At 36.4% G+C, this 26,949-nt stretch overlaps 1 protein-coding gene across 3 annotated transcripts in view; it reads right to left on the minus strand.

Annotated features, from left to right (window-relative positions):
* Positions 1–26,949, minus strand: part of LRRC49 (leucine rich repeat containing 49) — a 239,077-nt gene that overhangs the window by 136,080 nt on the left and 76,048 nt on the right. For all 3 annotated transcript variants that reach the window (XM_006888342.1, XM_006888341.1, XM_006888343.1), the window contains one exon: positions 22,969–23,030. In XM_006888342.1, coding sequence (XP_006888404.1) covers positions 22,969–23,030 — 62 coding nt within the window. The remainder of the gene's footprint in view (positions 1–22,968; positions 23,031–26,949) is intronic.

Consider the following 26,949-nt stretch of genomic DNA (forward strand, 5'->3'; position numbering starts at 1 on the left):
CTGAGTTGGAATCAGCTCAGCAGCAGAGTGTTTGGTTTGGAGTTTACTTATTGCTTCAGAGAAATCGAGCATGGTATATTTTTCCAATTCTCTGGGTCTCTTTGTTCCTTGCAGGAATGTATGATTAGGCACTATAGGCATTACATGTGTGACAATTAACAATCCGGAATGAGAAGTGCATTACAGAGTGAACTGGGGTGGGGGTGGTGGGAATCAGAGGAAAATATTTGTCAACCAATAAATTAAAATCCAATTTTTCTGTAAACTTTCATTAAAATGACAATTGTAAAAAAAAAATAAGAGAAATTGACTATGTCAGCTGTAGGCTATCATGTAAGAGATCATAGTTGTTTTTTTATTTAGGAATTTCTTAAGAAGGATTACATAAATCTGTAATAAAAACTCTTCTAGTTCATTTGAACTTGTTTTTCAGGGTTGCTGTTTTGAAATTTAGAGGTATTGGTTTATGATTTTCCAAAATAATCCATTTTAGATATTATCTCTTTCTTATCACCTGGATGCATAGTGCCCATCTAGAAGTTTAGTGGAAAGCTTATTTATCATTTATACTATGTGCTGCCTTCTGGTGGGGGCCTGTATAACTGTGTGAATCTAAGGAAATGGACTTCCTGCCATCAGCAGAGACCCCTTAGGACATATGTGTCCCATTAGGGTCACTTTGAGTCATAGTTAACTTGATGGTACCTAACAACAATTATATACAAATCCATATGACCTCACAAATTTTTTTAAGTTTGAGATGCCTTCCAATACTGAAAAACAAACAAACAAGGCTTTAACAACAACAACAAAGAAATTAAAGCAGAAATAATTAGGTTTTAAAAAGTTTAGGAGATTGAGACCTTTATTTTCTTCTAAGCTGGGAATATGCAGATTCTGAGACTATTTTAGGGATATCCAAGATATAGGGGTTTTTTTTGTTTTTTTGAGGTTTTTTTTAAATTTTTATTTGTATTATTTTTGTGTGAGTGTACCGTCAAATCAGATCTGACTGGTACAGGAGGAGATTGTCCCTCCTTCCCCGGCAGAGCATCTGGTGGATTCGAACCGTGTGCCTCTGGGATTGTAGTTGCAGCTCCTTGCCACTAGGCCACCAGAGCTCCCCTGATATAGGGTTTTTTTAACCTCAGTAGTAGTAATGAATCCTCCTCCTTCACATCTCTTGCTATTTCATGAAAACATCTGTATCTCTTTCATTTAGAAAATTCCAAATTTTCCCCCTTGATTTTTGAACATTAATTATGTATATTCATCTGTTAAACACCAAACACATCATTATAGGGAATGGCCAAGGATAAAAATATGGTTCTTATCTTTGAGTATATAATTTATTGACAGAGAACATACAAAGTCATGAGTGCTAAGAAACTGAAAAAAAAACCAATCAGCTTAGACAACAGCCAACAGCCACAGAATCAGTCTGTCATCTCACCAGCTCTGGTATAAAGAGCACTGCTTTTTTGAGAACTCTGGCAGAAAAATTCTGCAGAGCTGTAATGTTCAGAATTTGTCCCTGAACCAGCATCAGCACCACTGGAGAGTTTATTTGAAATCTAAAATCTCAAACATTATCTCTAGGCTGACTTACTGAATCAGATTTGTCATTTTTTAAAGTATCTCCAAGTGGTTGAAATGTACATTACTTCTGGAGAAGCAACGTTGTGAGGAGCAATATTTTGATAATTTAGGTCAGATGCCCAGTTTGAAATGATCCCTCTGGCCAAAGCTGCACTGAGTACACCAGAGACTCAAGTCTGGGTCCTATGCCTCGTCTTCTAGGGCAGTGGGGGTGGGGTCCGTTCTAATGAACTGATTGGGCGGATAGGATTAGGAGAAAGAAAGTCTGTTAGCAGGGGAAAGGAAACTGGGCAGGGGCTAATAACAATAGATGTTCAGTGTATTTATTTCTTTTTTCTTATCTTTGCTTATACTAGTATTTGGACTAGCTGTTCACTAGCCCTTTCACACTGGATACTTTTACTCCATCCTCTTCCTTCCTGCATGTGTCTGTGGGTGAGCTGAGTGCTCACAATGCCATCTGTTTGCCTGACCTAAATACCAGTTTTTCACTTCTTCCACAGCACGGGGTGATTATTTCCCTCTTCAGAGAGTCATGTTTCTCAAAAACATATTAACACATTTAAAACAAGCACAAGTATAGACTTGCATAAATCTGTTTTCAATTTTTTGCACTTTATTAATAGAGTTCGGACATTTAACACATTGTCTTTCATTCTACCACTAAGGCACTAATTCCTTTTGTTAAGCCCCTTAATGGTGCACAGGGAGCTCTGGTGGGGCAGTCCTTAGGGAGCTGCACAACTACCCTAATGGCTCAGAGCCTCTCTGGTGGTTGTAATCCACCAATGGCTCAGCAGGAAAAAGGTGAGCATTCTCTTCCTGTTAAGATTTACAGCCTTGGAAACCCATTGGAGGGTCAGCTATGAGTTGGTTCTGACTCCATGGCCATGAGTTTGAGTGAGAAGGTGTAAACTAAGTGATAATTTACATTTGTTATTATTAGGAGGTCATAATAGTTGGTTGTTCTTGTTTTTTAAAAAATTATTTTAAAGTAGCTTATTTACAAAGTTCATGTACATTGTTTTTTGCACCGGATCTTTCCCATTTCATTCACCCCCAGATCGAACCAAGAACAATGGATAGAAGTAAGAGAAGTTAGAGTTTAGGTCTGTCAAGATGACTATAATTTGAGAGAAGGAACAATGGAGAGGGGAGAGGTATGGAGAGAAAGAAGTCCAGAAATTTGCATACAGGTCACTTTGTTTTGGCTGAATATTAGGAAGTTTATACATAGGCTGTGACAGTGTCACTCACAAAATACAACAATGTGAGGGCTATGAGAGGAAAGGGCTGCTGGAGCTGGGGGATGTTGGGGCTCCAGTCAGAGGGAAAGAACCTTTCGAAACACTCTTCTAAACTTTCAAAAGGACTTCCAATTGACATACAGAAAGGCTATACGTTAGATGTAGGGCTCCTATATGTCAAAAAATAATGTGAATATTTTCATATTTCTGCATGGTCAAAATTTACCGACACACAAACAAAAATGGCACCTGGGTTAAGACTGTCTCTGAAAAAATTAAAGATTTTAGCTCCTAGGGATATATGATTTTGTTTCAAAGGATAATAAAACTTGGAGCCATTTGTCTATATTCTAATATATAATAGACCAAGGACCTTTTCCAGAGAAGATTTCTGTTAAGATGACACAGTTTCTCTCTTTCTAGGGAAGATAGGTACAGATGTGCAATCATCTCAGCCTAAATTTTAATATTCATAATTCTAGAGTTCCTTTCATGTGTTATAGATGACACTGATGTGAAGATAATATCTGCCCTAATAAAAGTGGCCAGTAGGAGGAAAATGGGGCATAAGGAACCAATACAAAATAGTTTTCCAGGCAATTAAATGGCCTGTCTTTGATTGGAAAATGGTGTTTAATGTTAGAATAAAATAAGTCAAAACAATAAATATTATCACTTTAATACTAGAATAAGGGTCACTCTAGATAAGCTTTTCAGAAAGTCTTAGAATTAGTCTCAACAACATCTATTTCATCCTTCAGTGTATTAATTTGTCAGAACGTAATTGAATATTCTTTAAGACAATATAACAGAAATGGTCAACAGTATCACAATCTTTACACTCAGAATGCAGTAAAAAAATTATAAGCAGCAAGAACATGTCAAAGCAAAAACAAAAAGTTACCAAATGTCCCAAAACTGATACAGATGCTGAAAGTGGTAGTTAAGAACTTTAAAATAGTTACTATAAATATGAAAATATGGCAGATCTTTTTGTTCAAATGAAAACAAAACCAAACCCCTATCTTCTGCTACATCAAAAAACTTCAATTGTTTTTGGTGAAACATTCTTCTAGGTCATGTAACCCTGGTATGTCCACTTGCTGTACAGAGGTAACTCGTGCTGTGAAGCCAAACACTGGTGAGTAAAACGCGATAATGGTTACCCATGGTGGGCAGTGTTTGGTGAAGCTCCCTGATTACAAGCTTGGAAGCAGGAGTGGCATCCACTTCCACAATAGCTTGCCTCAAGAAACCCTATGAACCTGGGGAAAGGACGAAAGTTATACAGGAGGTGTGCAGGACTTTGGTTCATAGGGTCGCTATGAGTCGTCTGTGACTCGATGGCACTTAACAACACAACAACAACATCTCTGCTACAGGATAATTTTGGATTTAAAGTAAATACCAACTTTTCTCCAAAAAAAACCTTTGAATCTACTTAAATATTAAAAAGAGTCACTAGTGAAATATTAAACCATTGAAACAGAAAGATCATGAGATAAGTATTTCCAATAATGAAAATTTGACTTCTTAAATTTAAATACTTTTTAAGACGTTTATATGCTAGGGCACAGACATAAGGAAATGCAAAAGAAACCCTTTGTCAACCAAACAAATTAACCCTTGAGAGAGTTCATATGAATTATCTTTGCCTATTGAAAAACACGCTTTAAACTTTGGCTTTATTTATTCATTAATTAAAACAGTAATACTTGAGAGTTCACTGTGTGTCAGATGTTATACATACTGAAATAAGGGAAACATGTCCTAAATAGACATAAAAAAACCAGACATTTATAACAATCTAAAAGGCACTGCAGAGATAATAGAAAGAGGAAATAATTCTTCATGTTTGTGGTTTGAATTGAATCACAAAGGACGAATTGAGTGATTTCCAGGCCAAGTATACATTTGAGGTTTTCATATCATTTATTTTTAAGTTGTGTGTTTTGCGGGATGGTGGTAATCCCCTTGAAATTAATGAACTGGTTGTTCAGTTCTTTCATTATTAGTTTAGTACTTCTTTATTTATCTTTGATTTAAATATTTATGCATATTATATTTGTAATTTTTATTATAAATGACTTGAAAGTCCTTTCTGGAAGCATTTTCTGTAATACACATAAAATGCATACATAGCGCTAGAGGAAGTTAGATATGCTTTGCCTCCAGAAAGTCTATGAATGTGGAAAAATGATTAAAGTTATACAAGTGTTCAGATTTTTTGTTCATAGGGTTGCTATGAGTTATCTACAACTCAATGGTACTTAACAACAACAAGAGAACTCTGTTGGCCTAGTGGATAGAAAGTTATGCTACCAAGCTGAAGGTGGGTGATTTTAATCTGTGGTCCTCAGGCCCGGTTTTGTTTTCAAACAATTTCGTCTAAGTGGCATAGCACTAGTCTGTCCATTTGCTGTAAGAGAGATAACTCATGGTAGCTGTGATCCTAATCACTGTGATACTGATGTGTCAAATGCGATAATAGTTACCCACAGTGGACAGTGTTTGGTGCAGCTTCCCAATTAAAACAAGCTTGGAAGCAGGAGTGGCATCCACTTCTGAAATAGCTTACCTCCAGAAACTCTATGACCTGGGAGACACAATTAAAGTGATACATGTGCTCAGGTCTTTTGTTCATTGCTATGAGTTGTTTACAACTTAACGGCAGTTAACAACAACAACAAATAAATTTTAGATTTAGTCTTCCTCATACTCTAAGGTTTTTCCTGATATACTTGCATTTACTGAACCAAAGAAAAAAAAAATCTTAAAATGCTAGTGCCATTCATTTCGGAACCTGGACACAATCAGACAATATAATATTTAATCATGAATTATTTTGATACTCAAAGCCCTTCTCCTTACTAAAATGCACCAAAAATATCTTTTGCAACTTCCAGAACCTTCACATTAGCAAAATCCAAAGGCCTTTTAGCACATCAATGGTTTTAAAAATGTAAATTGGCTGCCATGAATAGCTATCAGCCTCTCAACTATGTATGTGTGAGCCCACAGAGACCAGGAGTGAAAACAACCTGCTTCAAGGTCTTAGTTTTAGTCCAAGAATCCCATTTTTTAGAAAAACTCACACATACACACACAGAGACAAATTTTCTCTACACTAGTGAAATATTTACAGTTAGAATTAGAGTCCAGAGAAATTTCCATGTGAGTTTGAAATCATACATTTAAGCTAATAGAGAAGGTAGAGAAATCCTTCAACTGGCTAATAATGTCAACTGAAGACAGGCAGTCTTTCAATTGAAAAAAAAATAGAATTCTGAAAAGACTAATTTAAATAACATTTTATAAAAGGGGAATTAGAGAACAGATACGGTATTGCTCTCCATTGTGTTATTTTTTCAAAAATCTATGGCATTATTTGTATATTTTTTAAACAACATAATTTATATAGGCTTTACACAACTACAGATACATGTAGTAAGAATTATGGTAATATAAGAGCAAAAGACCCCTTGCCGTGCCATTGTTCCCACAATGCCGTGACTCGGATCTGAACCGAGGTTGCTGGGGCCACAACGCAGAGTACTAACCACTATACGATCACGGCGAGCTACCACAATTGAGTGTGGAAACTACAGAACAGTGTCATTGATTTCACATGCAAGCAAGATTCTCCTGAAGATTATAAAAAACGATTAGAACAGCACATCAGCAGAGAATTGCCGGAAGTCCAGGCTGGGTTTAGAAGGGGTCGTGGTACTAGGGATATTGTTGCTGATGTTAGATGGATCTTGGCTGAAAGCAGAGAATACCAGAAGAATGTCTATCTGTGTTTCATTGATTATGCAAAGGCATTTGACTGTGTGGATCATAACAAACTGTGGCTGACTCTGAGAAGAATGGGAATCCCAGAACATTTAATTGTGCTAATGTGAAACCTATACTTGGACCAAGAGGCAGTAGTCAGAACAGAGCAGGGTAACACTGCATGGTTCAAAATTGGGAAGGGTGTGCGCCAGGATGCATCCTGTCTCCATACCTTTTCAACATGTATGCAGAGCAGATTATCCGAGAGGCTGGGCTCTATGAGGAGAACTGTGGCATCAGGATTGGTGGAAGATCTATTAACAATCTGCGTTATGCAGACGACACAACCCTGCTTGCTGAAACTGAGGAGGACCTCATGCACTTGCTGCGAAGGGTCAAGGACTGCAGCCTTCAGTATGGACTGAGGCTCAATGTCAAGAAGACAAAGATTCTCACCACTGGACCAATTGGCAGCATCAGGATGGATGGCGAAGAGATTGAGAGTGTTCACAGCTTCAGTTTGCTCGGCTCCACGGTCAACACTCTTGGCACCAGCAGTCAGGAAATCAAAAAGCGTATTGCGATGGGAAAGTCTGCTGTTAGGGACCTCTCTAAAGTACTCAGGAGCAACGGTGTCTCTCTGGAGACTAAGGTGCGCCTGTTACAGGCCATGGTCTTTGCAATCGCTTGTTATGCATCAGAGAGTTGGACAATGACTAGGGAGGACAGAAGGAGAGTTGATGCTTTTGGGCTGTGGTGCTGGAGAAGAGTACTGAATGTACCATGGACTGCCAGGAAAACAAACAGATTCATCTTGGAGAGGATTAAACCAGGCTACTCCTTGGAGGCAAGGATTCTGGGGCTTCGTCTGACATACTTTGGACATGTTGCCAGGAGGGACTGGTCCTTGGAAAGGGACATCATGCTTGGGAGGGTGGAGGGACAGCGCAGGAGGGGAAGGCCCTCTATGAGGTGGATTGATTCGGTGACTGGGGTAATCGGGATGGGTGTGTCAGAGGCAGTGCGGTTGGCGCAGGATAGAGCAAGGTTTAGGGCTGTTGTGCATAGGGTCGCTATGAGTCGGAAACGACTCGACGGCACATAACAACAACAACAACAAAAGAATCCTGCTCTCAATGTTATTGAGTTGGAATTGAGTCACAGCTGACCCTCCAGTGGGTTTTCAGTAGGCTGTCAATTGCATAGGAGACTGACCATCCTTCTCCTGTAGAACTGCTGTTAAATTCAAACCACCAGAGAAGCAAGCCTTTGGGTTAGCAGAACACCTCTGTACAGACTCCACTACCAGAGCTTCCTATACTATAATAAGGTATATAATAATAAAAAAGTAACCGATATATCCTTTTCCTTTTATTTCCCCCCTCTACCTTTACCTCTTTTAAAGGTAATGCAAAAATAAAAAGAACAACAAATATGATAGTTGTTGTTGTGTGCTGTCGAGTTGGAATCGACTCACAGCTGACCCTCCAGAGGTCTTTCACAGGATGTACATCGCACAGGAGGAGCCATCATTCTCTCACAGAACAGCTGGGGAATTTTAACTGCATGCTTTTGGATTAGTTAGTTCATCGCCTTATTACTAGGCTATCAAATTTCCCTAAACATTATAAAAAAATCCCCAATTACACCATTGCCTTATGCATTGCTTCCTTCCCTTTATTTTTCACTTCTCTGGTGCCATGGAATTTTTGGTCAAAATGGCTTTTCTAGCCATTGGCTTTGACATTACTGGGCAGGCAGTAGACAGAGTAGAACTGATCATTATGGGATTGATCAGTGTTTCCCATGTCACCAGGTTTAAAATGAGCAGGTTTAGCAGGCCGGTGGGAACCTCATAAGCAGAAAGAAAGAAGCAAAGAATGCATGTGTGTCCTTTAGGGCCAGAGGCTCCTGCACCAGTCAGGCTGAGATCTATATGAGTACAGAAGGTGTCTCAGCAGAGAACCACTTGAGAGAAAGTTGTCTCTCCCACAAAGTCAGAGCTAGGGGTCTTCACCCAAGCTTACTGGAAGAGTAATTAGTAGAACGGAGAAAATACTAAATTGCCAAAGATTTCATTTTATATGAATCCACAATCAACTCTGATCAATCCCATAATGATCAGTTATACTCTGTCTACTGCCCACCCAGTGGTAGCCAAGAAATCAAAAGAAATGTGGGGAATTGTAATCTCAAAGGCCTTTCTAAAATTCTAGAGAGCAAGGATGCCAGTTTAAAGTCTAAGGTCCCATAATCTTTTCAATAGCTTTCTTTCTGAAAGTTGGACAACGAATAAGGATGACAAAAGAAGAGTTGAATTGTGGTGAAGAAGAAGAGTATTGAGCACCCTACAGACTGCCAAAAGAAAAAATAAATTTGTTTTGAAGGAAGTGTAACCAAAATGTTCTTTAAAGGAAAAGATAATGAAACTTTGCCTCACTTGCTTTGTGTATATTTTAAGGAGAAATCACTATTTGGAAAAAGACATCATGCTAGAAAAGGTGGAGGGTCAGCAAAAGAGGAAGATGCCCAACAGTATGGACTGAAATGGTGACTACCATACTGGGATTGGGCAGAGATTGTAAGGTTGGCTCAGGATGGGACAAGGTTCAGATCTGTTGTTCACAGGATTGTTATGACTCCTAGTCAACTTGATGGCACCTAAACAATCAGGACATCAGGAGATATATCACATTGGGCAAGTCGGCTGTAAGGAATCTATCCAAATTACCAAAGAGCAATGGTGGCAGGCTGAAGACTAGTGTGCCTGATTTTGGCCATGGTCTTTTCAATTACTTGCTATGTATCAGCAGGCTGAACAATAAATAATAGAAAGAATTGATACCTTTGAACTACAGTTTTGGAGAAGAGTACTGAATATTCCAAGGACTCCCAAAGGATGGACAAATATGTCTTAGAAGTGCAGCCAGTGTGCTTGCTCACTGGAGGCAAAGATACTTTGGGCATGTTGCTAGGAGAGGGTATTCCTTGGAAAGGGACATCATGCTTGCAAAGGTGGAGGGTCAGTGAAATAGAGGAAGACCCTCAGCCAGACGGATTGACAAAGTGACTACTGCAATGGACTCAAGTATGTCAGAGATGATGAGGATGACACAGATCTATTGTTCAAAGAGTTACCATAAGTCATACTCAGCTCAATAACACCTAACAATAAAAACAATGGAACTTTTTAACACTGACCTAAGCTGTGGAGCTAAGGCCCAAAAGGCTTGCAAGCATACTGGAGAAGCTGTCCTGACTGAGAAACTGTATCCTGTTGCCAATCTGAGCTGTTAACTTCCCTAGCAAATCCCATAACCATGAGTTTGAGTCTGTGAGATCTGTATGACCACTGCAAGGATTTTGGACACCATAGTAGCAGGAGAAAAATGGGCAATTTCCTCCCATGCTAGTAACTGCTTCGGAAAACTGGCCAGGAGGTCAGCTATGGGTCAATTTTGACTGAAATAATAATTTTGACACAATAGAAGTACAGCATAGATTGGTGTTGGAATTAGTATAAGTAGATACTAGAGTGTGGGGGTTAAGACAGACCTTAGAAGATTGGTTTGGTATTGCAAATGTTGCTGATAGAGACAGTACCCCTTTGTGAAGTTAGATACAGCTGTTCTCATTCTGCCTAAATTCTTTCTAAAACTTCCCTTCATCTATAAATTCTGATTCTTCAATAAATTATAAAGCTGCAAAGACAATCCTTACAAGCGTTTAAAGGTTTAATAGTTTTTAATAGTGTTTAAAGTTTTCTAAGACTTCAAGCAATAAGCATGAAAATGAGAATCATCTCCAACTATGAAATGCTTTAAAGTTAAAATTTTCTGCCTAAGTTAACACCATTAAGCTGCATATTCAGCTTTCCACAATTACATAAAAACACTAACACTGCTTCAACTGCAGACTCACTAGGTTTTCAGACATTCCCCCTGAATGAAGTGTTTTACTTCTATTTGTAAGGTTTAAGTACTTTTCCCTCAGTGATAAACTCTATATTCAATTTAGTAAATTTTTAGAAGATGTAGACCAAGTATATTCTGTCTACCTTAAATATTAAATCTGAGTAAAAAAAATATGGAAAAATATGTACTAAATACTATAAAGGAAGAATAAACAAATAAAGATGTTTATTTGTAATGTTCATTTCTCTACAAAAATATTAATAAGGTAATCTTACAAACTCCTAGTTCTACTATGTGAGCAGCAGTTACTTTAATGAAAGTTTATAGAGACTTAGGGTTTCCAGTCATTCACAGTTGCACTTTTCTCCCTGCCCACCTCCTTCTCCCCGATTCACTTTTCTCCTTGTTGAGTAAAAGAAAAACTCTTTCATTGCTATGCAATCCCTCCCCCAAGTCCACTGCACTGGAGCAACAGTTATTTTTATGTAATCCCTTTATCTTAAAAGAAAACCTCCAGTGTAATAAATGATTCTGCTATTTCACAAGACCACATGTTCTTAATATCTGATTTCTATTAAACAGTCCATAATTTCCAAGTCATAGTATTTTTCATTGCTTCTTAAGCATCTGAAAGTTGACAATGAATAAGGAAAGCCAAAAATGAACTGATGCCTCTGAACTGTGGTGCTGGCAAGAGTAATGAACGACTATATGATGGACTGCCCAAAGAACAAACAGGACTGTGTTCAAGGAAGTGAAACAGAAGTTCTGTAGAGGCAAGAATGATGAAACTCTCTCACATACATGGGGAATGCTATCAGGAAGGGCCAGCCCTTGGAGAAAGACATGATGTTGAAAAAGGTAGAGGGTCAGTAAAACAGAAGACCCTATTGAGATGGATTGACACAGAGACTTCAACAAGGGGCTTAAGAATGGCAGAGGTCATGAAAATGGCACAGGATGGGGCCAGGTTCAGATCTGTTGTTCACAGGGTTGCCATGAGTCAATCTAGTTTACTAGAGAGCTCCTAATGAAAATAACAACACTGTGTATGATAAGATAACAATAAACACACTTGAAGCCAAACTAAAAATGAAAACTGAAAAAGAGCTGATGCTTTTCAATTGCGATGTTAGTGAAGAATACTGAATATCAGGTTGAGTGTCAAAAGAAGAAACAAATCTGTTTTAGAAGAAGTATAGCCAGCGTGCTCCTTAAAAACAAGTATAGTAAGATTCTGTTTCATATAATTTGGGCACGTTATCAGAAGGGGCCAGTTTGTTGAAAATTGCTTGGAAAAGTAGAGAGACAGTTAAGAAGATCCCCTATCCCTGTCAGTAAGATGGACTGACAGACCAGTACAATGATTCCACCAATAGTCTCAGCACAGTGAGACTGTGAGGACAGCACAGGAATGGGTAGGGTGTCTTTCTGAATCACTGTGATTTAGAGAGAACTAAACTGTATCGAACAGAAACAGCAACAATCCTAAGGACACAAGTGAATTAGAACCACCACTAGAGTTCCAGAATTATTTTTTATTATTACTTCTTAAGCTACTTGGCCATCTTCTCAAAGAGCAAGGGATTCAAGGTCTGACACCCAGTAGGTAGGTGTCTATGTTAAGTGAAAATAAATCATGATTTAATAGTTCAGAGCAGTGAATTTATGATCCTTTTTCTCTTTTTTACAGCTTAAAATCCAAGACACTAACAAAAAATAAACTATAGGAACAGAGAAAGTGGTAAACATTTAATTTTATTTTCTTCTGGAGAGAAGAGCTCTAATTTATCTGATGATGCATTGTGTGAACCTTGGAAAAAATTCTAGTGCTAGAAATGACTTTTGTACCATGATGCCTTCCGACCTAGAATGGCCTATATGTCATGTAGCTGTGAGTGTGTTGACAGGACTCACCAGGTAAAGCATGCGGGGTAATGGTGTAATACTATTAATGGATAAACAACTTTGTACATAGAACAAGCTGTTTGGCATTTTGACCCAGTACTAAGAATGCTGTTATAATAGCATAGCTTTTGGATGTCCTTAAAGGGCAGAACTTCCTTTTAGATAATGGAAATTACAATAATGAACTTCACAGAAGGATGAATATTAACAATTGTGTGATTTCCTTTAAGGAAGAAGAAATCATGCCATTGTTTGTTCCCTCCTGCATCTGTTCTGTAGTCTCTATACATATTATCTAAATGTAGAGCCTGGGATATGTGTGATGCTGGTGTTTTCTATGTGCTATATTCTTTCATTCCTTACTTTATGTAATGTAAAATCAATAAATTAACCTGTCATAAAAAAGGTAAATTAGAGAAATAAAAATTTTAAGAATATTTAATACCTTTGATATCCAGTAATAAATATTATCCATTAAACAAGAATAAACACTATTCTTTTAATATCCCACTATTCTTGGGATAATAAATACAGTCAAACTACTTGGAAGTTTGTAGCATTAGAGCTAAGAAAAAGAAAAGAAATAGAAGAACTGAAGAATGAAAGATATTATCTATCTATCTCTGAAGAATGAATTAGATGAAACTAATCATCTTAACCTACTAATCACAGACTAATAATTTCAGTATGATCATTGTAAAATGCTTTGGTGGGCCCCTCAGGCGAGTCTCCATGACCTGGAGGAGGGTCAAGGGATAGAGGTGGGGAAAAAGCAATGCTGCAAATCAGGATTCCATTGAACTCTTCATATCAACTTTGCCCATGATGTATCACTATCTAGAATGTCCATCTACCCTTGACATTATTAAAATTCATTCTTCACTGAGAGCTCAGCTCTAGTACCATCTTCCCCAGTGAAGACTTTCTTGACCTTCCTTCCCCAGATTATGCTCTCCTAATATCCCTGCATATCACTACCACTAAAGTAACATAACATAAATTAGATATTTGTACTTCTTTCTTCATTAGACTATGAATGTGAGGAATATTTAAACAGAAGTACTAGGTTCTGTTCAAATACATAGATATAAATGTTATTAATTTTTCTCAATATGTCTTATAGCACTACTGCTGGAATTGATACATTGTTCTAATATATACAGGAAAATATATAAAAAGGGGGTTTGACTATTAAGCCCATTATAATGATTAGCTTATTATTAAATGTATGTATATAATTATCCTGCGTTGGAGCTCTCTAAATACCACAGGGTGCCATGGCAGTTTGAAACTTACTGAAAATCCACAAGGCACCCCAGAGTTTATGCAAATCGACCACTAAGAATGCAACAATTTTGTCAAAACCTAGGAATGCATAGGTTTAAACAACATATAACAATCTAAGAAGGTGTAGGTTTTGACAATAATGTACTGTCAATATATTTTGTACCTGAAAATGGAAGTATAATTGGACGCTTTCATTTGCCAATGCCTTTAGAGCACATAAAGTGCACTCCTGAGGGAATCTTGAAAGGTACTGACTTTTAATTCTACACTTCTGTTTTTACTTGTTTTGACATATATTCCTGCTAGACCACTGACCTATGTAACATGGAAATTCCACTATGCCAAGGGCCACACCAAGACACGGGGCCCTGAAAGGATGTCACTGTTATCACAAGTTATCTAATAGTTCAGAAATTTAAGATATTTGTGTCTTGAAACAAGCTCACAAAATGTTTTCAAGACTTGAAACCACTAACTTTTCTTCCAAGAGAATAAGGTATAAATCATGGAATAAAGAATGGAAGTCATAAATAAAGTGAATAACCCATAGACGGGAGCCAGAAGACATATACTGAAGCAGAGGAATAAGAACAGCTACGGAAGAAATTGAAAAATATGGAAGAAAGAATTGACACCATAGAGAAAAAAGTAGAAGAAATTTTAAAAAATCACAAGGTCACACAATTTTATGGGTGGTGAGAGGGGATAAAGGAAATGGGAAAGATCCAGTGGGGATCTGAAAAGATGGTATAATAGGGGGCATAATTCAATGGGGATTAATTTTATAAAACACAATATGAATAATCCTATGAAACACAATGTGAATAATTGCATTAAACACAATGTGAATGAAACAAAGTAGACAAATGTATACAATGTATATAAAAATGTATACAAATTTGATATAAACCAATATAAAAGAATATTTTTTTAAAAAGAATAAAAAAACTCAGCACAAACAGAGCAGGTACAAATAACACAATAATGGGACAGAAATGCGTGAAAATGCAATCCAGATTATCAAGACTGAAATATCAGATGTTTCCAATATACTGGAGGGACAAAAAGGCAGAACAGAAGAGATGGAACAAACACTGAGCTGGAAAACAAGAACTTCAATGGGGACATAGTAAATGAAAAAAACTGACAGGAGATGAAAGGAAAATGAAGAAAACATTAGAATCACATGAGATAACATCAAAAGGAACAACATACAAATATGATAAAAGCAGTTCAACAAAACAAAGATTCGACCACAATGGAGAACCAATTAGATTAAGTTCTAATTTCTCAGGAGAAACTATGTGAACAAGAAGACGATGGGATAGTATATATAGAAGGCAGGAAAAAAACTTTAAAAAACAAACCAATCACCAGCCACGAAGCTTATAACCAGCAAAGCTTACCATCAAACATGAAGGAGAAATTAGGCCATTTGCAGAAAAAGCCAGAACTTAAGGAATATGTGAAAACAAGGTCAATTCTACAAGAAATTCTAAGGGAAGTCCTTCGTTGAAAGAGAGAAAAAGAAAGTGGACTAACCATAGTAACCAGAAACAACAGAAAAAGAAACACAACAAAATGACAGTGATAAAAACTGGCCTGCCAAAAATCACACTTAATGTAATTTGCTTAACTGCACCAATTAAAAGAAAAAGAGTAGCAAAATGGATTTTTAAAAAATCCTATCAATATGTTGCCAACAAGAGACATATATAAGAAATAAGGGAAAAGTAAGACTAAAATAAAAGGAAAATATATCAAGCAAATGGCATCTACTAAAAAGCAGGAGTGGCCATATTGATCCCTGATAAAATAGACTTCAGGATGAAAACCACCATAAAAGACAAGGAGGAGCCATATAAGTTAAAAAGCACAATAAAATAAAGAACACGAAACCTTGGTCAACATCTATGCACCAAATTCTAGTCTAGCAAAATGACCTCAAAATTTACTACACAGCAGTAGTAACCAAAATAGCACAGTACTAGTACAAAAACAGGCACAAAGACCAATGAAATAGAATTGAGAACCCAGAAATAAACCCATCTATCTAGGGTCAACTGATATTCAATAAGAAAATCAAATCTACCAAATGGAGAAATGACAACTTTTTCAACAAATAGTGCTGGCAAAACTGGACTGCTACCCACAGAAAGCTGAAACAGGATCCACATCTCATAGCATACATAAAAATCAGCTCAAGGTGGACCAGAGACCTGGGAGTAAAGCCCAAAACCATAAAATTCATAAGAGACAGACTAGGATCAAGCTTAGACAGCCTAGTCTATGGTATAAAGAAACTGCCAAATCTAGCCAGAAATGTATAACCTGGAGAGGATAAAATTGATGAATGGGGCCTTTTAAAGATTAAATACCTGTGCACATCAAAAATTTTTTCTAATAGAGTGAAAAGAAAACTTACTGATTGGGGAGAAACCCATTTGACAATACCATCTCAGACAAGGGTCTCATATCAAAAGTTTACAGAATCCTACAGGGCCTTTACAAGAAAAAGAATGGTCACAATACAATGGGCAAAAGACATAGAAATATTTTTCACAGAGGAAGATATTTGGATGGACAGCAGACACACAAAGAAATGTTCAAAAGCACTGGCAATAAGAGAGATGCAAATCAAAACCACAATGAGATACCCCAGTAGAAGTGGCAAAGTTTATCAGGACTGCAAAGTAATAAATATTGGAGAGGATGTGGTGAGGTAGGGAAATATACATTGTAGGTGAGATTGTAAAATGGTACAACCACTCTGGAAGGCAATTTGGCACTTCCTCAAAAAAGTGAGCATAGAAATTCCCTATGATCCAGCAATTCCACTGCTTGGAATATAGTCCAAGAAAATGAAGACTGAGGCACAAATGAGATTTAAACACCAATGTTCACAGCAGTGTTATTCATCATTGCAAGAACATGGAAACAGGCCAAATGTCCAACCATAATCAAATGGATTGAGAAATTATAGTACCGTCACATGATAGAATAGTACGCAGCATGCAGGAGCAATGATTTTGTAAAACACTACCTAACTTGGGAGGGACTGGAAAGCATTATGTTAACTGAACTAATGTTCCATAAGGACAAATACTATATAATACCATTACCGTAAAAAAAGTTAACTAGTAAAATATGTATGAGCATCTACCAGGGGGAGGTAGGGAGCAGAGGGATGAGGATAGGTGGGGGGTAATCATAGGGTCACACAGTTTGATGGATGGAGGGTAGGGGTGGGTTAAGGAAATGGGAAAGATCTGGCATGGAAAACTATGTATACAAACTTTGTAAGTAAGCCAATATAAAATAAAAATTTTATATTAATAAAAACAATAACCATTAACAGACCAAAAAAGAATTAGTACTACAATAGTGGTAAGAGACACTCTCTGACTACACTCACTAAAATATAGGTCAACTTAAAAGAAACTAAACAAAGAAGTAGAAGTTCTAAACAAGAGAATCATCCAACTCAACCTTGTGTACATATTCAGAGTACTGTACCCAATTAAAACTCAATTTATTTCTTCTCCATTGAACATTTTATATTCTCCAGAACTGATATTAGGACACAAAGCAAGTCTCAACAAATTAAAAAACAACAACACAACACTGAAATAATATAGTCTCCTTTCAGACCACAATGCCATGAAACTAGAAATTAACAATAAGACTATAAAGTTTATAAACCTAACCACATGGAACCTAAATTAATCTTCTGAGTTATTTAGAAGAAATTAAAAAAATGAAATTAAAAAGTTCCTTGAAACAAATGAAAATGAAAATACAACATACCAAAACCTTTAGGATACAGTTAAGGCAGTCACTACGGGGTAGTTCACAGTAAAAGGCAAACATTTAAAAAAAAGAGAAGAAGCAAAATTAATGACCTAATTCAACACCTCCATCAAATAAGAAAACAATGTAACTTCACAGCCTTTAGAAGAAAGAAAATTTTAAGAGTTGAAATCAATGAGCTAGAAAACAGAAAATTGAAACCATCAATGACACCAGGAGCTGGTTCTTCGAAAAAGTCAATAAACTAGGCAAAGCATTTACAAATTTAATAAAAGATAGAAAAGACACAATAACTCGAATAAGAAATTACGGAGGTGATATCACAACAGAATCAGCTGAAACTAAATCAATAATAATAGAATATTATGAAAAGCTATACTCTGATAAATTTGAAAAGCTAGAGGAAATGGACAAATTCCTTGAAACTTACATTCCACCCAGACATTTCCTTCTTTTATGATTGGTCTATTCAAGTGTTTTACTTCTGTCCATGAGTAGGTCATAAAAAGACTTCCCCACAAAAAAAGCCCTGGTCCTGCATACATGAATTCTACCAAACATTCAGAGAACTATCACCAATTCTAGTTAAATCACCAACTGTACCTAAATTATTTTAAAAAAAATACAGACGAAATACTTCCGAAGTCATTCTATGAAGCAAGCAAAAATCGGCAAAGATAATAACAATAAAGAAAACCACCAATATCTCTAAAACTAGATCAGTATCTTTCATGAATATAGATGCAAAAATCCTTAGTAAAATCTTGACCAATAGAATTCAACAGTACATAAAATAAACAATTCATCATGACCAAGTGAGATTCATAAGAAGTAGGTAAAGATGGCTCAATATAAGAAAAATAGCACAGCCACTATAATTTATCACATTAACAAAAGAAATAACAAGAACCACATGATCCTATCAATTGATGCAAGGAAAGTATTTGTCAAAATTCAACACCGCTTCCTGATTAAAACACTAAAAAAAAAAAATAGGAATAGAAGGAAATTTTCTGAACATAGTAAAAAGTTTATACATAAAATCAAGAACTACCATCATTCTCAATAAAGAAGGACAGGGACCATATAAGGATGCCCCCTGTCAGCACTCCTATTCAATATTGTATTGAAAGTACTTGCTAGGGCAATAGTACAACAGAAGGAAGTAAGAGACCATCCAGATTGGTGAAGAGAGGGTGAAACTGTTGGTATATTGAGATGATATTATAAGTGTACACAGAAAATCCCAAGGACTCAACAAAAAAGCTGTTAGACCTAACAGACTAGGTTAGTAGAGTGGCAGGATATAAGACAAATACAAAAAATAATCAGTGGGATTCCTCTATAGTTACAAAGAAAACATATAAGAAAACTAAGAAAGCAATACCACTTATAATAGCCAATCAGAAATTGAAAAACTTGAGAATAAATCTAATAAAAACACAAAGTACTTTTATTTAAAAAAAAAACTATAAAACACTACAATAAGAAAAAATAAGAGACCTAAATAAATGGAAAATATTCCCTGTTCATGGATAGGAAGGGTTAATCGAGTGAAAATGACAATACTAACAAAGGAAATATACATGTTCAACACAATCTCAATATAGGTACCAAATTCATTTTTCAAAGAGATAGAAAAGGTAATTGTCAAGCTCATTTGGAGAGAAAAGAGACCTTGAATAAGCACTTCTGAAAAACAAAAATGAAGTGGAGGCACAACACTCACTGGTCTCAAATACTTACTACATAGAAATTACTTACAGCCATAAAAATCTTAACAGCATGGTACTAGTACAACGACAGACACAGACCCGTGGAACAGAATTGAGAGCTCAGAAATTAACCCATCTACCTACAGGCAACTGATGTTTGACAAGGAAACTGAACCTATCAAATGGGAGAGTGACAACATCTTCAACAAATGGTGCTTGAAAAACTGGATTTCTACCTGCAGAAAGCTGAAGTAGGATCCACATCTCACATCATGCACAAAAATAAACTCAAGGTGGAGTAGATACCTAAGGGTAAAGCTCCAAATCATAAAGATAATAAAAGACAATGTGAGACCAAATTTAGAAGCCCTAGCCTATGGTATAAATAGGTTGGCAAATACAACCAGAATTACACTGCTAGGAGAGGATATTCTAAAGATTAAGTCCTTGTGTACATCAAAAAATCTTTTACAATAAGGTGGGGGGAAATACCTGCTGACTGGGAAAAATTTTTGGCAATGACATCTCAGACGGGTCTCATAAGGAAAGTTTAGAGTACTATAGGGCCTCCACAAAAATAAGACTGATCACACAATTACAAAATAGGCAAGAGACAGAAAAAGATTTTTCACAGAAGAAGAAATTGGGATGGCCAACAGACACATTAAAAAATGTTCAAAATCACTGGGAATCTGAGAAATGGAAACCTAATCACAATGAGATACCATCTTTCCCAGTAGCCATGGCAAAGCTTAACAAAACAGCAAGCAATAAATGCTGGAGAGGGTGTGAAAAGATTGGCACTCTCATACACTGCTGGTAGGATTGTAAAATGGTACAACCACTCTGGAAGGCAGTTTGGCATTTTCTCCAAAAGCTGAACATAGAAATACCATATGATCCAGCTATTCCACTGTTGGGGATATATCCCGAGGAAAATGGAATTGAGATGCAAGTGGAAATTTATACATTGATGTTCTTAACAGCATTATTCACAATAGCAAAAACATGGCAACAGCCCAAATGTCCATGAACAAAAGAACAGATTAAGAAATTGTGGTACATTCACAAGATGGAATACTATGCAGTACGAAGGAGAAACTATTTTGAAAAATACTATATAATATAGGAAATGCTAGAGAGCATTATGCTGAGTGAATTAATTCAGTCTCATAAGGACAAATACTACATACAACCATTATTATAAAGATAACTGGTAATACATGGAAAAGTCCAAAAGGGGGGATGGGTGTAAGGTAAGGGTGTTGAGAGTGGGGAGGGTGGAAAATCATGTTTGGTGGGCAGAAAGAGACCTTGAAAGAACTAGGATAAATCTTGTAGAGAACTGAAAAGATGGGGTGACAATGGGCACAGATCAATGGTAACTAATTTTATAAAACACAGTGTACGGGAATGATTGTATAGAACAAAATGTGAATGAAGGAATATGTGAAACACAAGGTACATGAATGAAACACAATGTATAAAAATTTTATATGCAAACCAATACAAAGCAAAAAAGTAAAAGAATGAAACTCCTCCATAATCTGAGGGTTGCCTGTGTATCCTAATTTACATATCCCTCTAAATTAATTTTTAAAAGCATCATCTGATGGATTAACAAACTGTGGTACATTCACATGATGGAATATTATGTAGCATGCAGGAACAATGATTTTGAAAAGCATTGTATAACTTGGGATGAACTGGAAAGCATTATGCTAAGTGAACTAAGTCCCCTAAGGACAAATACTGTATAAGATAATTATTGTAGAAATACAAAGATAACTAGTAAATTGTGTATGAGGATCCAAGGGGGAGGGGTAGGAGGAGAGGGGCGAGGATGGGCGGAGGGTAATCATAGGGTCACATAATTTGATGGTTAGAGGGAGAAGTGGGTAAAGGAAAGGAGAAAGATCTGGTGTGAAAAACAATGTATATTAATTTTGTAAGCAAACCAGTATTAAAGAAAAATTTTATTTAAAAACAAAATAAAGAAAAATAACATAAAAAAAAAGAAGCAGCATCTGAGAGCGGGACAATGAATAAAGATGAAAGACAAATAATTGCTGTGTCTTTGTGCTGTGGTGCTGGAGAAGATGGATCCATTCCAACTCGATTGTACACAACAAGAAGAAGGTATGGGACCAGAGATCGAAGACCAAAGGAACAAACAAAGATGTCTTGGAGAAGTACGGCCAGAATGCTCCTTGGAGGAAAAGATGACAAAGCTTCGTCTCACATACATTCAGCATGTTGTTAGTTCAGACTGTTCCTCGGAAAGTGCTATCCTGCTTGGAAAGGTGGAGGGTCATCAAAAGAGATGAAGAACCTCAATGAAATGGATTAACAGTGACCGCAGCAATGCACTCAAGTATGTCAGAAAGGATGAAGATGCTGTAGGCTAGGACTGAGTTCAGATCTGTTGTTCGTAGGGTTGCTATGAGCTGTACTCAACTTGACGGAACCTAACATAACAACAACTAAGTTATTCCCCACAAAAAAGATGAAAAAGAAAGTAAGTAATGACATTCAACATAAAATTTAGTACTTAAATATTATTAATAATTACAAATAGACCTGGGCCAAAATTCTTAAAGAAAATTTAGTTTCTCCTTCATATCATTCATTGAAAAGAATTACTAGAACAATGCCTTCCAACATAAACTGAGAAGAATATGAAGACTTTCAGAAAATGTTAACTTTTTTCTTTCCACAAACAGAGTGGGTGATAATAAAGAAATATCAAAGGTATTTTAATGGAAACTATGATTCTGTAGAAAGCTCACTATCTGGAGATAATCTCTCTTTTAGAGATATTCTATTGGGAGATGGGGTCTGATAGAAGAGAAGAAAAACCAAAAAAATATATAAAGACTAAACTGGTTTTAATAATCAGACTACAGGCCTAGAATTCAGTAAGAGATATACTATAAATGGGTTTGGTATACTTAATTCTTATTTTATAAAAGCAGATTTAAAGAGTAATCTTAAAATGAAAGTAAGAATTTCAAAGTAATTACAATGCCTCTTTAAAACTAGTGGATTAAAGAGGCAGGAGGAATGAAATAAGGAGGTGGAATAAGGCTCTTTTGTATTAAGAAGTCTATTTCTCAGCTTCAGTTCTGAAATCTTCCACACTGACACTGAATGGGACATCATCACAGTATAAAGGATGAAAAGCCTCAAACTTTTGGAAAACAAAATGTATACACCCATATATGCTAACATATCACTTCCTAGAAGTATTCATTCTAACAAGGAATATGAAATTAGAGGACAGTTACGGCCTAATTAGCAAGTGGCACAGTGATACATATAGCCTTTTGTATGAAAATGACTTAGTAGCTATATAAATTTTAGATGATAATTTATGAAAGACATTTTAATCCAACAGCCTAATGCAGTGAATGTCAAACAAAGGACAGCAAAATATATGCTTAAATTCCCATTGTTACACATTATACAAAAAAAATCTCTAAAGTATAATGAAATAAAAAACATATGCTATAATAATGTAATACATTAGATACACTAATAAACATTAGTGCTGTTTGCCACAAACAATTATCATAAGACTATCCAATCATTTTCCAATTAAAAATTTTACATGTCAATAAATGCTCCAAATATTTTATAATCTCAGTTTAAATCTTTAGATTTCACACAATCAAGGCATTAATAAATTACAAGTTGAGAGTTTCCACTTACCTACATATATTGTTAAAGCTGAGAAACAAACGTTGAAGGCTGGGCAAATTATCCACATCTCTCTATAAGGAAACAGAAAGCAAAAATATAACAGCTGAAAGAGGGGGGGAAGTACAAATGTCTTCCTGTTCTGCTGTTGAAATATTTAGGCATGTTATTTACTGAAACCTCGCTCCACCATTGATTTCTTCTGGTCAGTGAGCTTCATTTCTCTCCACTGCAGATTAAATGGGAGGGTTTCAGTACATCTGCAGAACAAGCTGCACCACTCACAAGGTAAAAGGCGCTGGAGAGAAGAAAAAGATGCTGCTGCTTGCCTCTTTCAGCATGCTTTTGGGAAAGAAGCCAAAATGCTACTTCAGCATTTCAACTGTAGCACAGTAGAGTATGCTCTAACATTTGTTCAAAATTACTTTTTAAAGAAAGTATGTTCAAAAGCTTTACATTTAAATTTATGCAATTGTCCTTCCAAATAGCAGTGAGAATTTCAGTCATTTACTTTCCTATTCTCAAAACCTTTGAAATATACTACTCAGTTACAAATGAATCAAGGCAACCAAAATTCCCCCCTCCCAAAAAAACTCAAAGTAGATTACAGTGAATGTCAGTCAAGGGCACTTTAAGGGTCATTTCTAATTACAGCCAGTACCAAGAAGTCTTTATATTTGGAAATTTATCCTGGTGGGTTTTGGTTTGTTTTTGTTTTGTTGTTGGTGGTTTGGGTTTTTTTAGGTACAGTACCCCAAAGTGATTGGAAGCAGGAGTGGCATCTACTTCCTAAACAAAATGCCTCCGGAAACTCTATGAACTTCGATAAATGTAGATAGTAGTAGAGGGGCTTCAGGCCTTTTGTTCATACGATCGCTATGAGTTGTTCTCAACTCAGAGGCAATCAACAACAACAACCACCACCCCAAAGTGAACCACTGCTGCCCTTAGCAAATACTGAAATATTTAAGCTCAAATTATTTAAAAAATACATATATACATACTAACAAAGTTACCTAATACTAGTAAGTATGGCATATTATATTAGAGCAACAAGAAGTTTAGTCTACAACCTCATAATTGACCTGAGAAAAAATGACTAGTTAGTAATTAAAGTCACGGGATTGGGGATTTCCCAGGAGTAAATACTGTCCCAGAGGCTGAGACAAGACATGATCTCAGATTCTGGGTCTATCCTTCAAAATACATTGCTACTTCTCATGAAAAATGTGTTTCACTCTTAAGAATAGAATGTAATTTAAAGGAATCCCCAAGTATGTAAGTATGTACATTTTGCATATTATTGTGGCCAATATTTAAACCTAAATCAAAACTTGTTATTTCCATTTCCACATATGCTTATCTTTCTTCCTCTCTCTATTCTTGCTCTCTTTTATAATTTCCAAGTGCTAGTAAGAACTTAGGCATGTATATTAAGATGATATACAAGTATTAATTAAATGTATATCTGTTTTTAAAGCAACTTATACAAAGAAATAAGGAAGTGACAGAATCATGACAAAGCATTTTCTTACTAGTTTGGGGCAGAAGTGCAAGAGAAATTCATCTACTTTAAGATATTCTTCTACCACCCCTAATGTACTTTTCTCCAACAATTTCTCCATGCTTTAAAACCTAAAAGAGTACAAAATTAAAACACAAGCCCATGATCAAATACATTCTTATGTATGCCATTCATTTGACATTATCATTGTCGGATTCAGCACTAAAAATCCACCCAACACAAGTAGATTAGTGATATGTAGAACTTTTCAACCATAGTCAAGGAACACCGTTACATATTCTTTGTCAGAACTGACTCATAGCTGACCCTCCAGGGGGTTTTCAGAGGTTGTAAATAACATGGGAGGAAATTGTCCATCTTTCTCCCATGGAGCAGCTGGTGATTCAAACTGCCTGCCTTTGGATTGGCAGCACAACTCCTTACCTATGAGGCCACCAGGTAAAGAAATAAGGCTGCAGAAAACAAATTCCACACTCTTACCCCAATAGGAATACTTTTTATAAGAAACACAAACAGCAACTATACACATGGACTTCACCTCATGATCTACACAGGTATCAGATTGACTTCATTTGTGGGAATAATTGTTGAAGATGTTCAATATAATCTGTGAAAACTAAGTCGGGTGCTGATTGTGGAACAGATTATCAGTTAATCATATGCAAGTTCAAACTAAAGCTAAAGAAAATAAAATCAAATCCACAAAAGCCAAAGAGTGACATTGAGTCTATTCCTCTTAAATTTAAAGACCATCTCAGGAATAGGTTTGAAGTCTTAAATAGTAATGAGCAAAGATCAGATGAGCTGTGGAAGGATATAAAAAATAACACAAATAAAGAATGCAAAAGGTCATTACCAAGATGCAGGAAGAAGAAAAGACCAACATAGATGTCAGAAGAGACTCTGAATATTGCACTAGAGTGCTGAGAAGCCAAGTAAAGGGAAAAAATCAAGAAGGAGTAGAACAGAAGATTTCAAAGGTCAGCACAGGAAGACAAAGCAAATTATTATAATGAAGTGAGCAAAGAACCCGAGTTGGAAAATCAAAAGCAACAAACTCTCCAGGCATTTCTTAAGCTGAAGAAACTGAAGAACAAACTCAACCCTTGAGTTGCAATACTTAAGGATGCTGTAGGCAGAATGCTAAATGAATGACTCAATAAGCATCAAATGATGGAAGGAGCAAATGAAACTGGTTTCGTATATACTTATAGTATAGCGTTATAGTTACAGTATATAGTTATAGTAGTTATAGTATAACTATACCAAAAAGAATTGGCTGACACAGAAGAATTTCATGAAATAGCAAATGATCAAGAAACAACGGTAATGAAAGAGGAAGTTCAAGCTGCTCTGAAAGAGTTGGCAAAAACAAGGTCCCAGGAATTGACAACATACCAATTGACATATTTTAACAAAAAGATGTTGCACTGGATGTGCTCATGAAGTTGTGCCAAGAAATCTAGAGAACAACTACTTGGCCAATTGACTGGAAGAGATCCATATTTATTGCCATTTTTTTAAAAAAAAAAGGTTATCCTAAAGTGTATGGAAATTATTCATTAATATTATATCCAAGCAAGATCCTGATGAAGATTATCCAAAAACAACTGGAAGAGTACATCTGCAGAGAACTACCAGATGTGCAGGCTGGGTTTAGACGAGGTCATGGTACTAGGAATATTATAGCTAATGTTAGATGGATCTTAGCTGTAAACAGTATTAGAGGAATATCTACTATATGTGTGTCACTGACTATGCAAAGGCATTTGACTGTGTGGATCAAAACAAATTAAGGGAAACATTGAGGAAAATGGGAATCCCAGCACACTTGACAGTGCTCATGTGTAATTTATACATGGACCAGGAGGCAGTCATCAGAACAGAGCAGGGAAATACAGTATGGCTCAATATCAGGAAAGATGTACACCAGGGATGCATCCTATTTCCATATTTTTTTCAGTCTACACACAGGCTCTATATATCATGTGAGAGGCTCTAGATATCATATGAAGAGGAATACGGCATCAGGATTGGAGCAAGACTCATCAACAACCTGCATTGTGGAGATAGTACAACCTTGCGTGCTGAAAGTGAGAAGGACCTGAAGGTGTATGTTGCAGAAGGCCAAGGACTGCAGCCTTCAATATGGATTGAAGCTCAACATCAAGAAAACAAAGATTCTCACCACTGGGCTGCATTATCACAGATGGAGAAAAGATTGAGATTGTTAACAGCTTCAGTTTTCTTGGCTTCCACAATCAACACTCTTAGTACCAGTAGCCAGAATATGAAAAGAAAAATTGTTGCTGTTGTTCTTATGTGCCGTCAAGTCGCTTGCAACTCATAGCGACCCTATGTACAAGAGCTCTAAACTCTGCTCTGTCCTGTACCAATCACACTGTCTCTGCCACTCCCAACCCGATTATCCCAGTCACTGAATCAATCCACCTCATAGAGGGCCTTCC

The sequence above is a fragment of the Elephantulus edwardii genome, unplaced genomic scaffold, assembly GCF_000299155.1.
Source record: "Elephantulus edwardii isolate Elephantulus edwardi_28Jun2011 unplaced genomic scaffold, EleEdw1.0 scaffold00066, whole genome shotgun sequence".
Taxonomy (NCBI): Eukaryota; Metazoa; Chordata; class Mammalia; order Macroscelidea; family Macroscelididae; genus Elephantulus; species Elephantulus edwardii.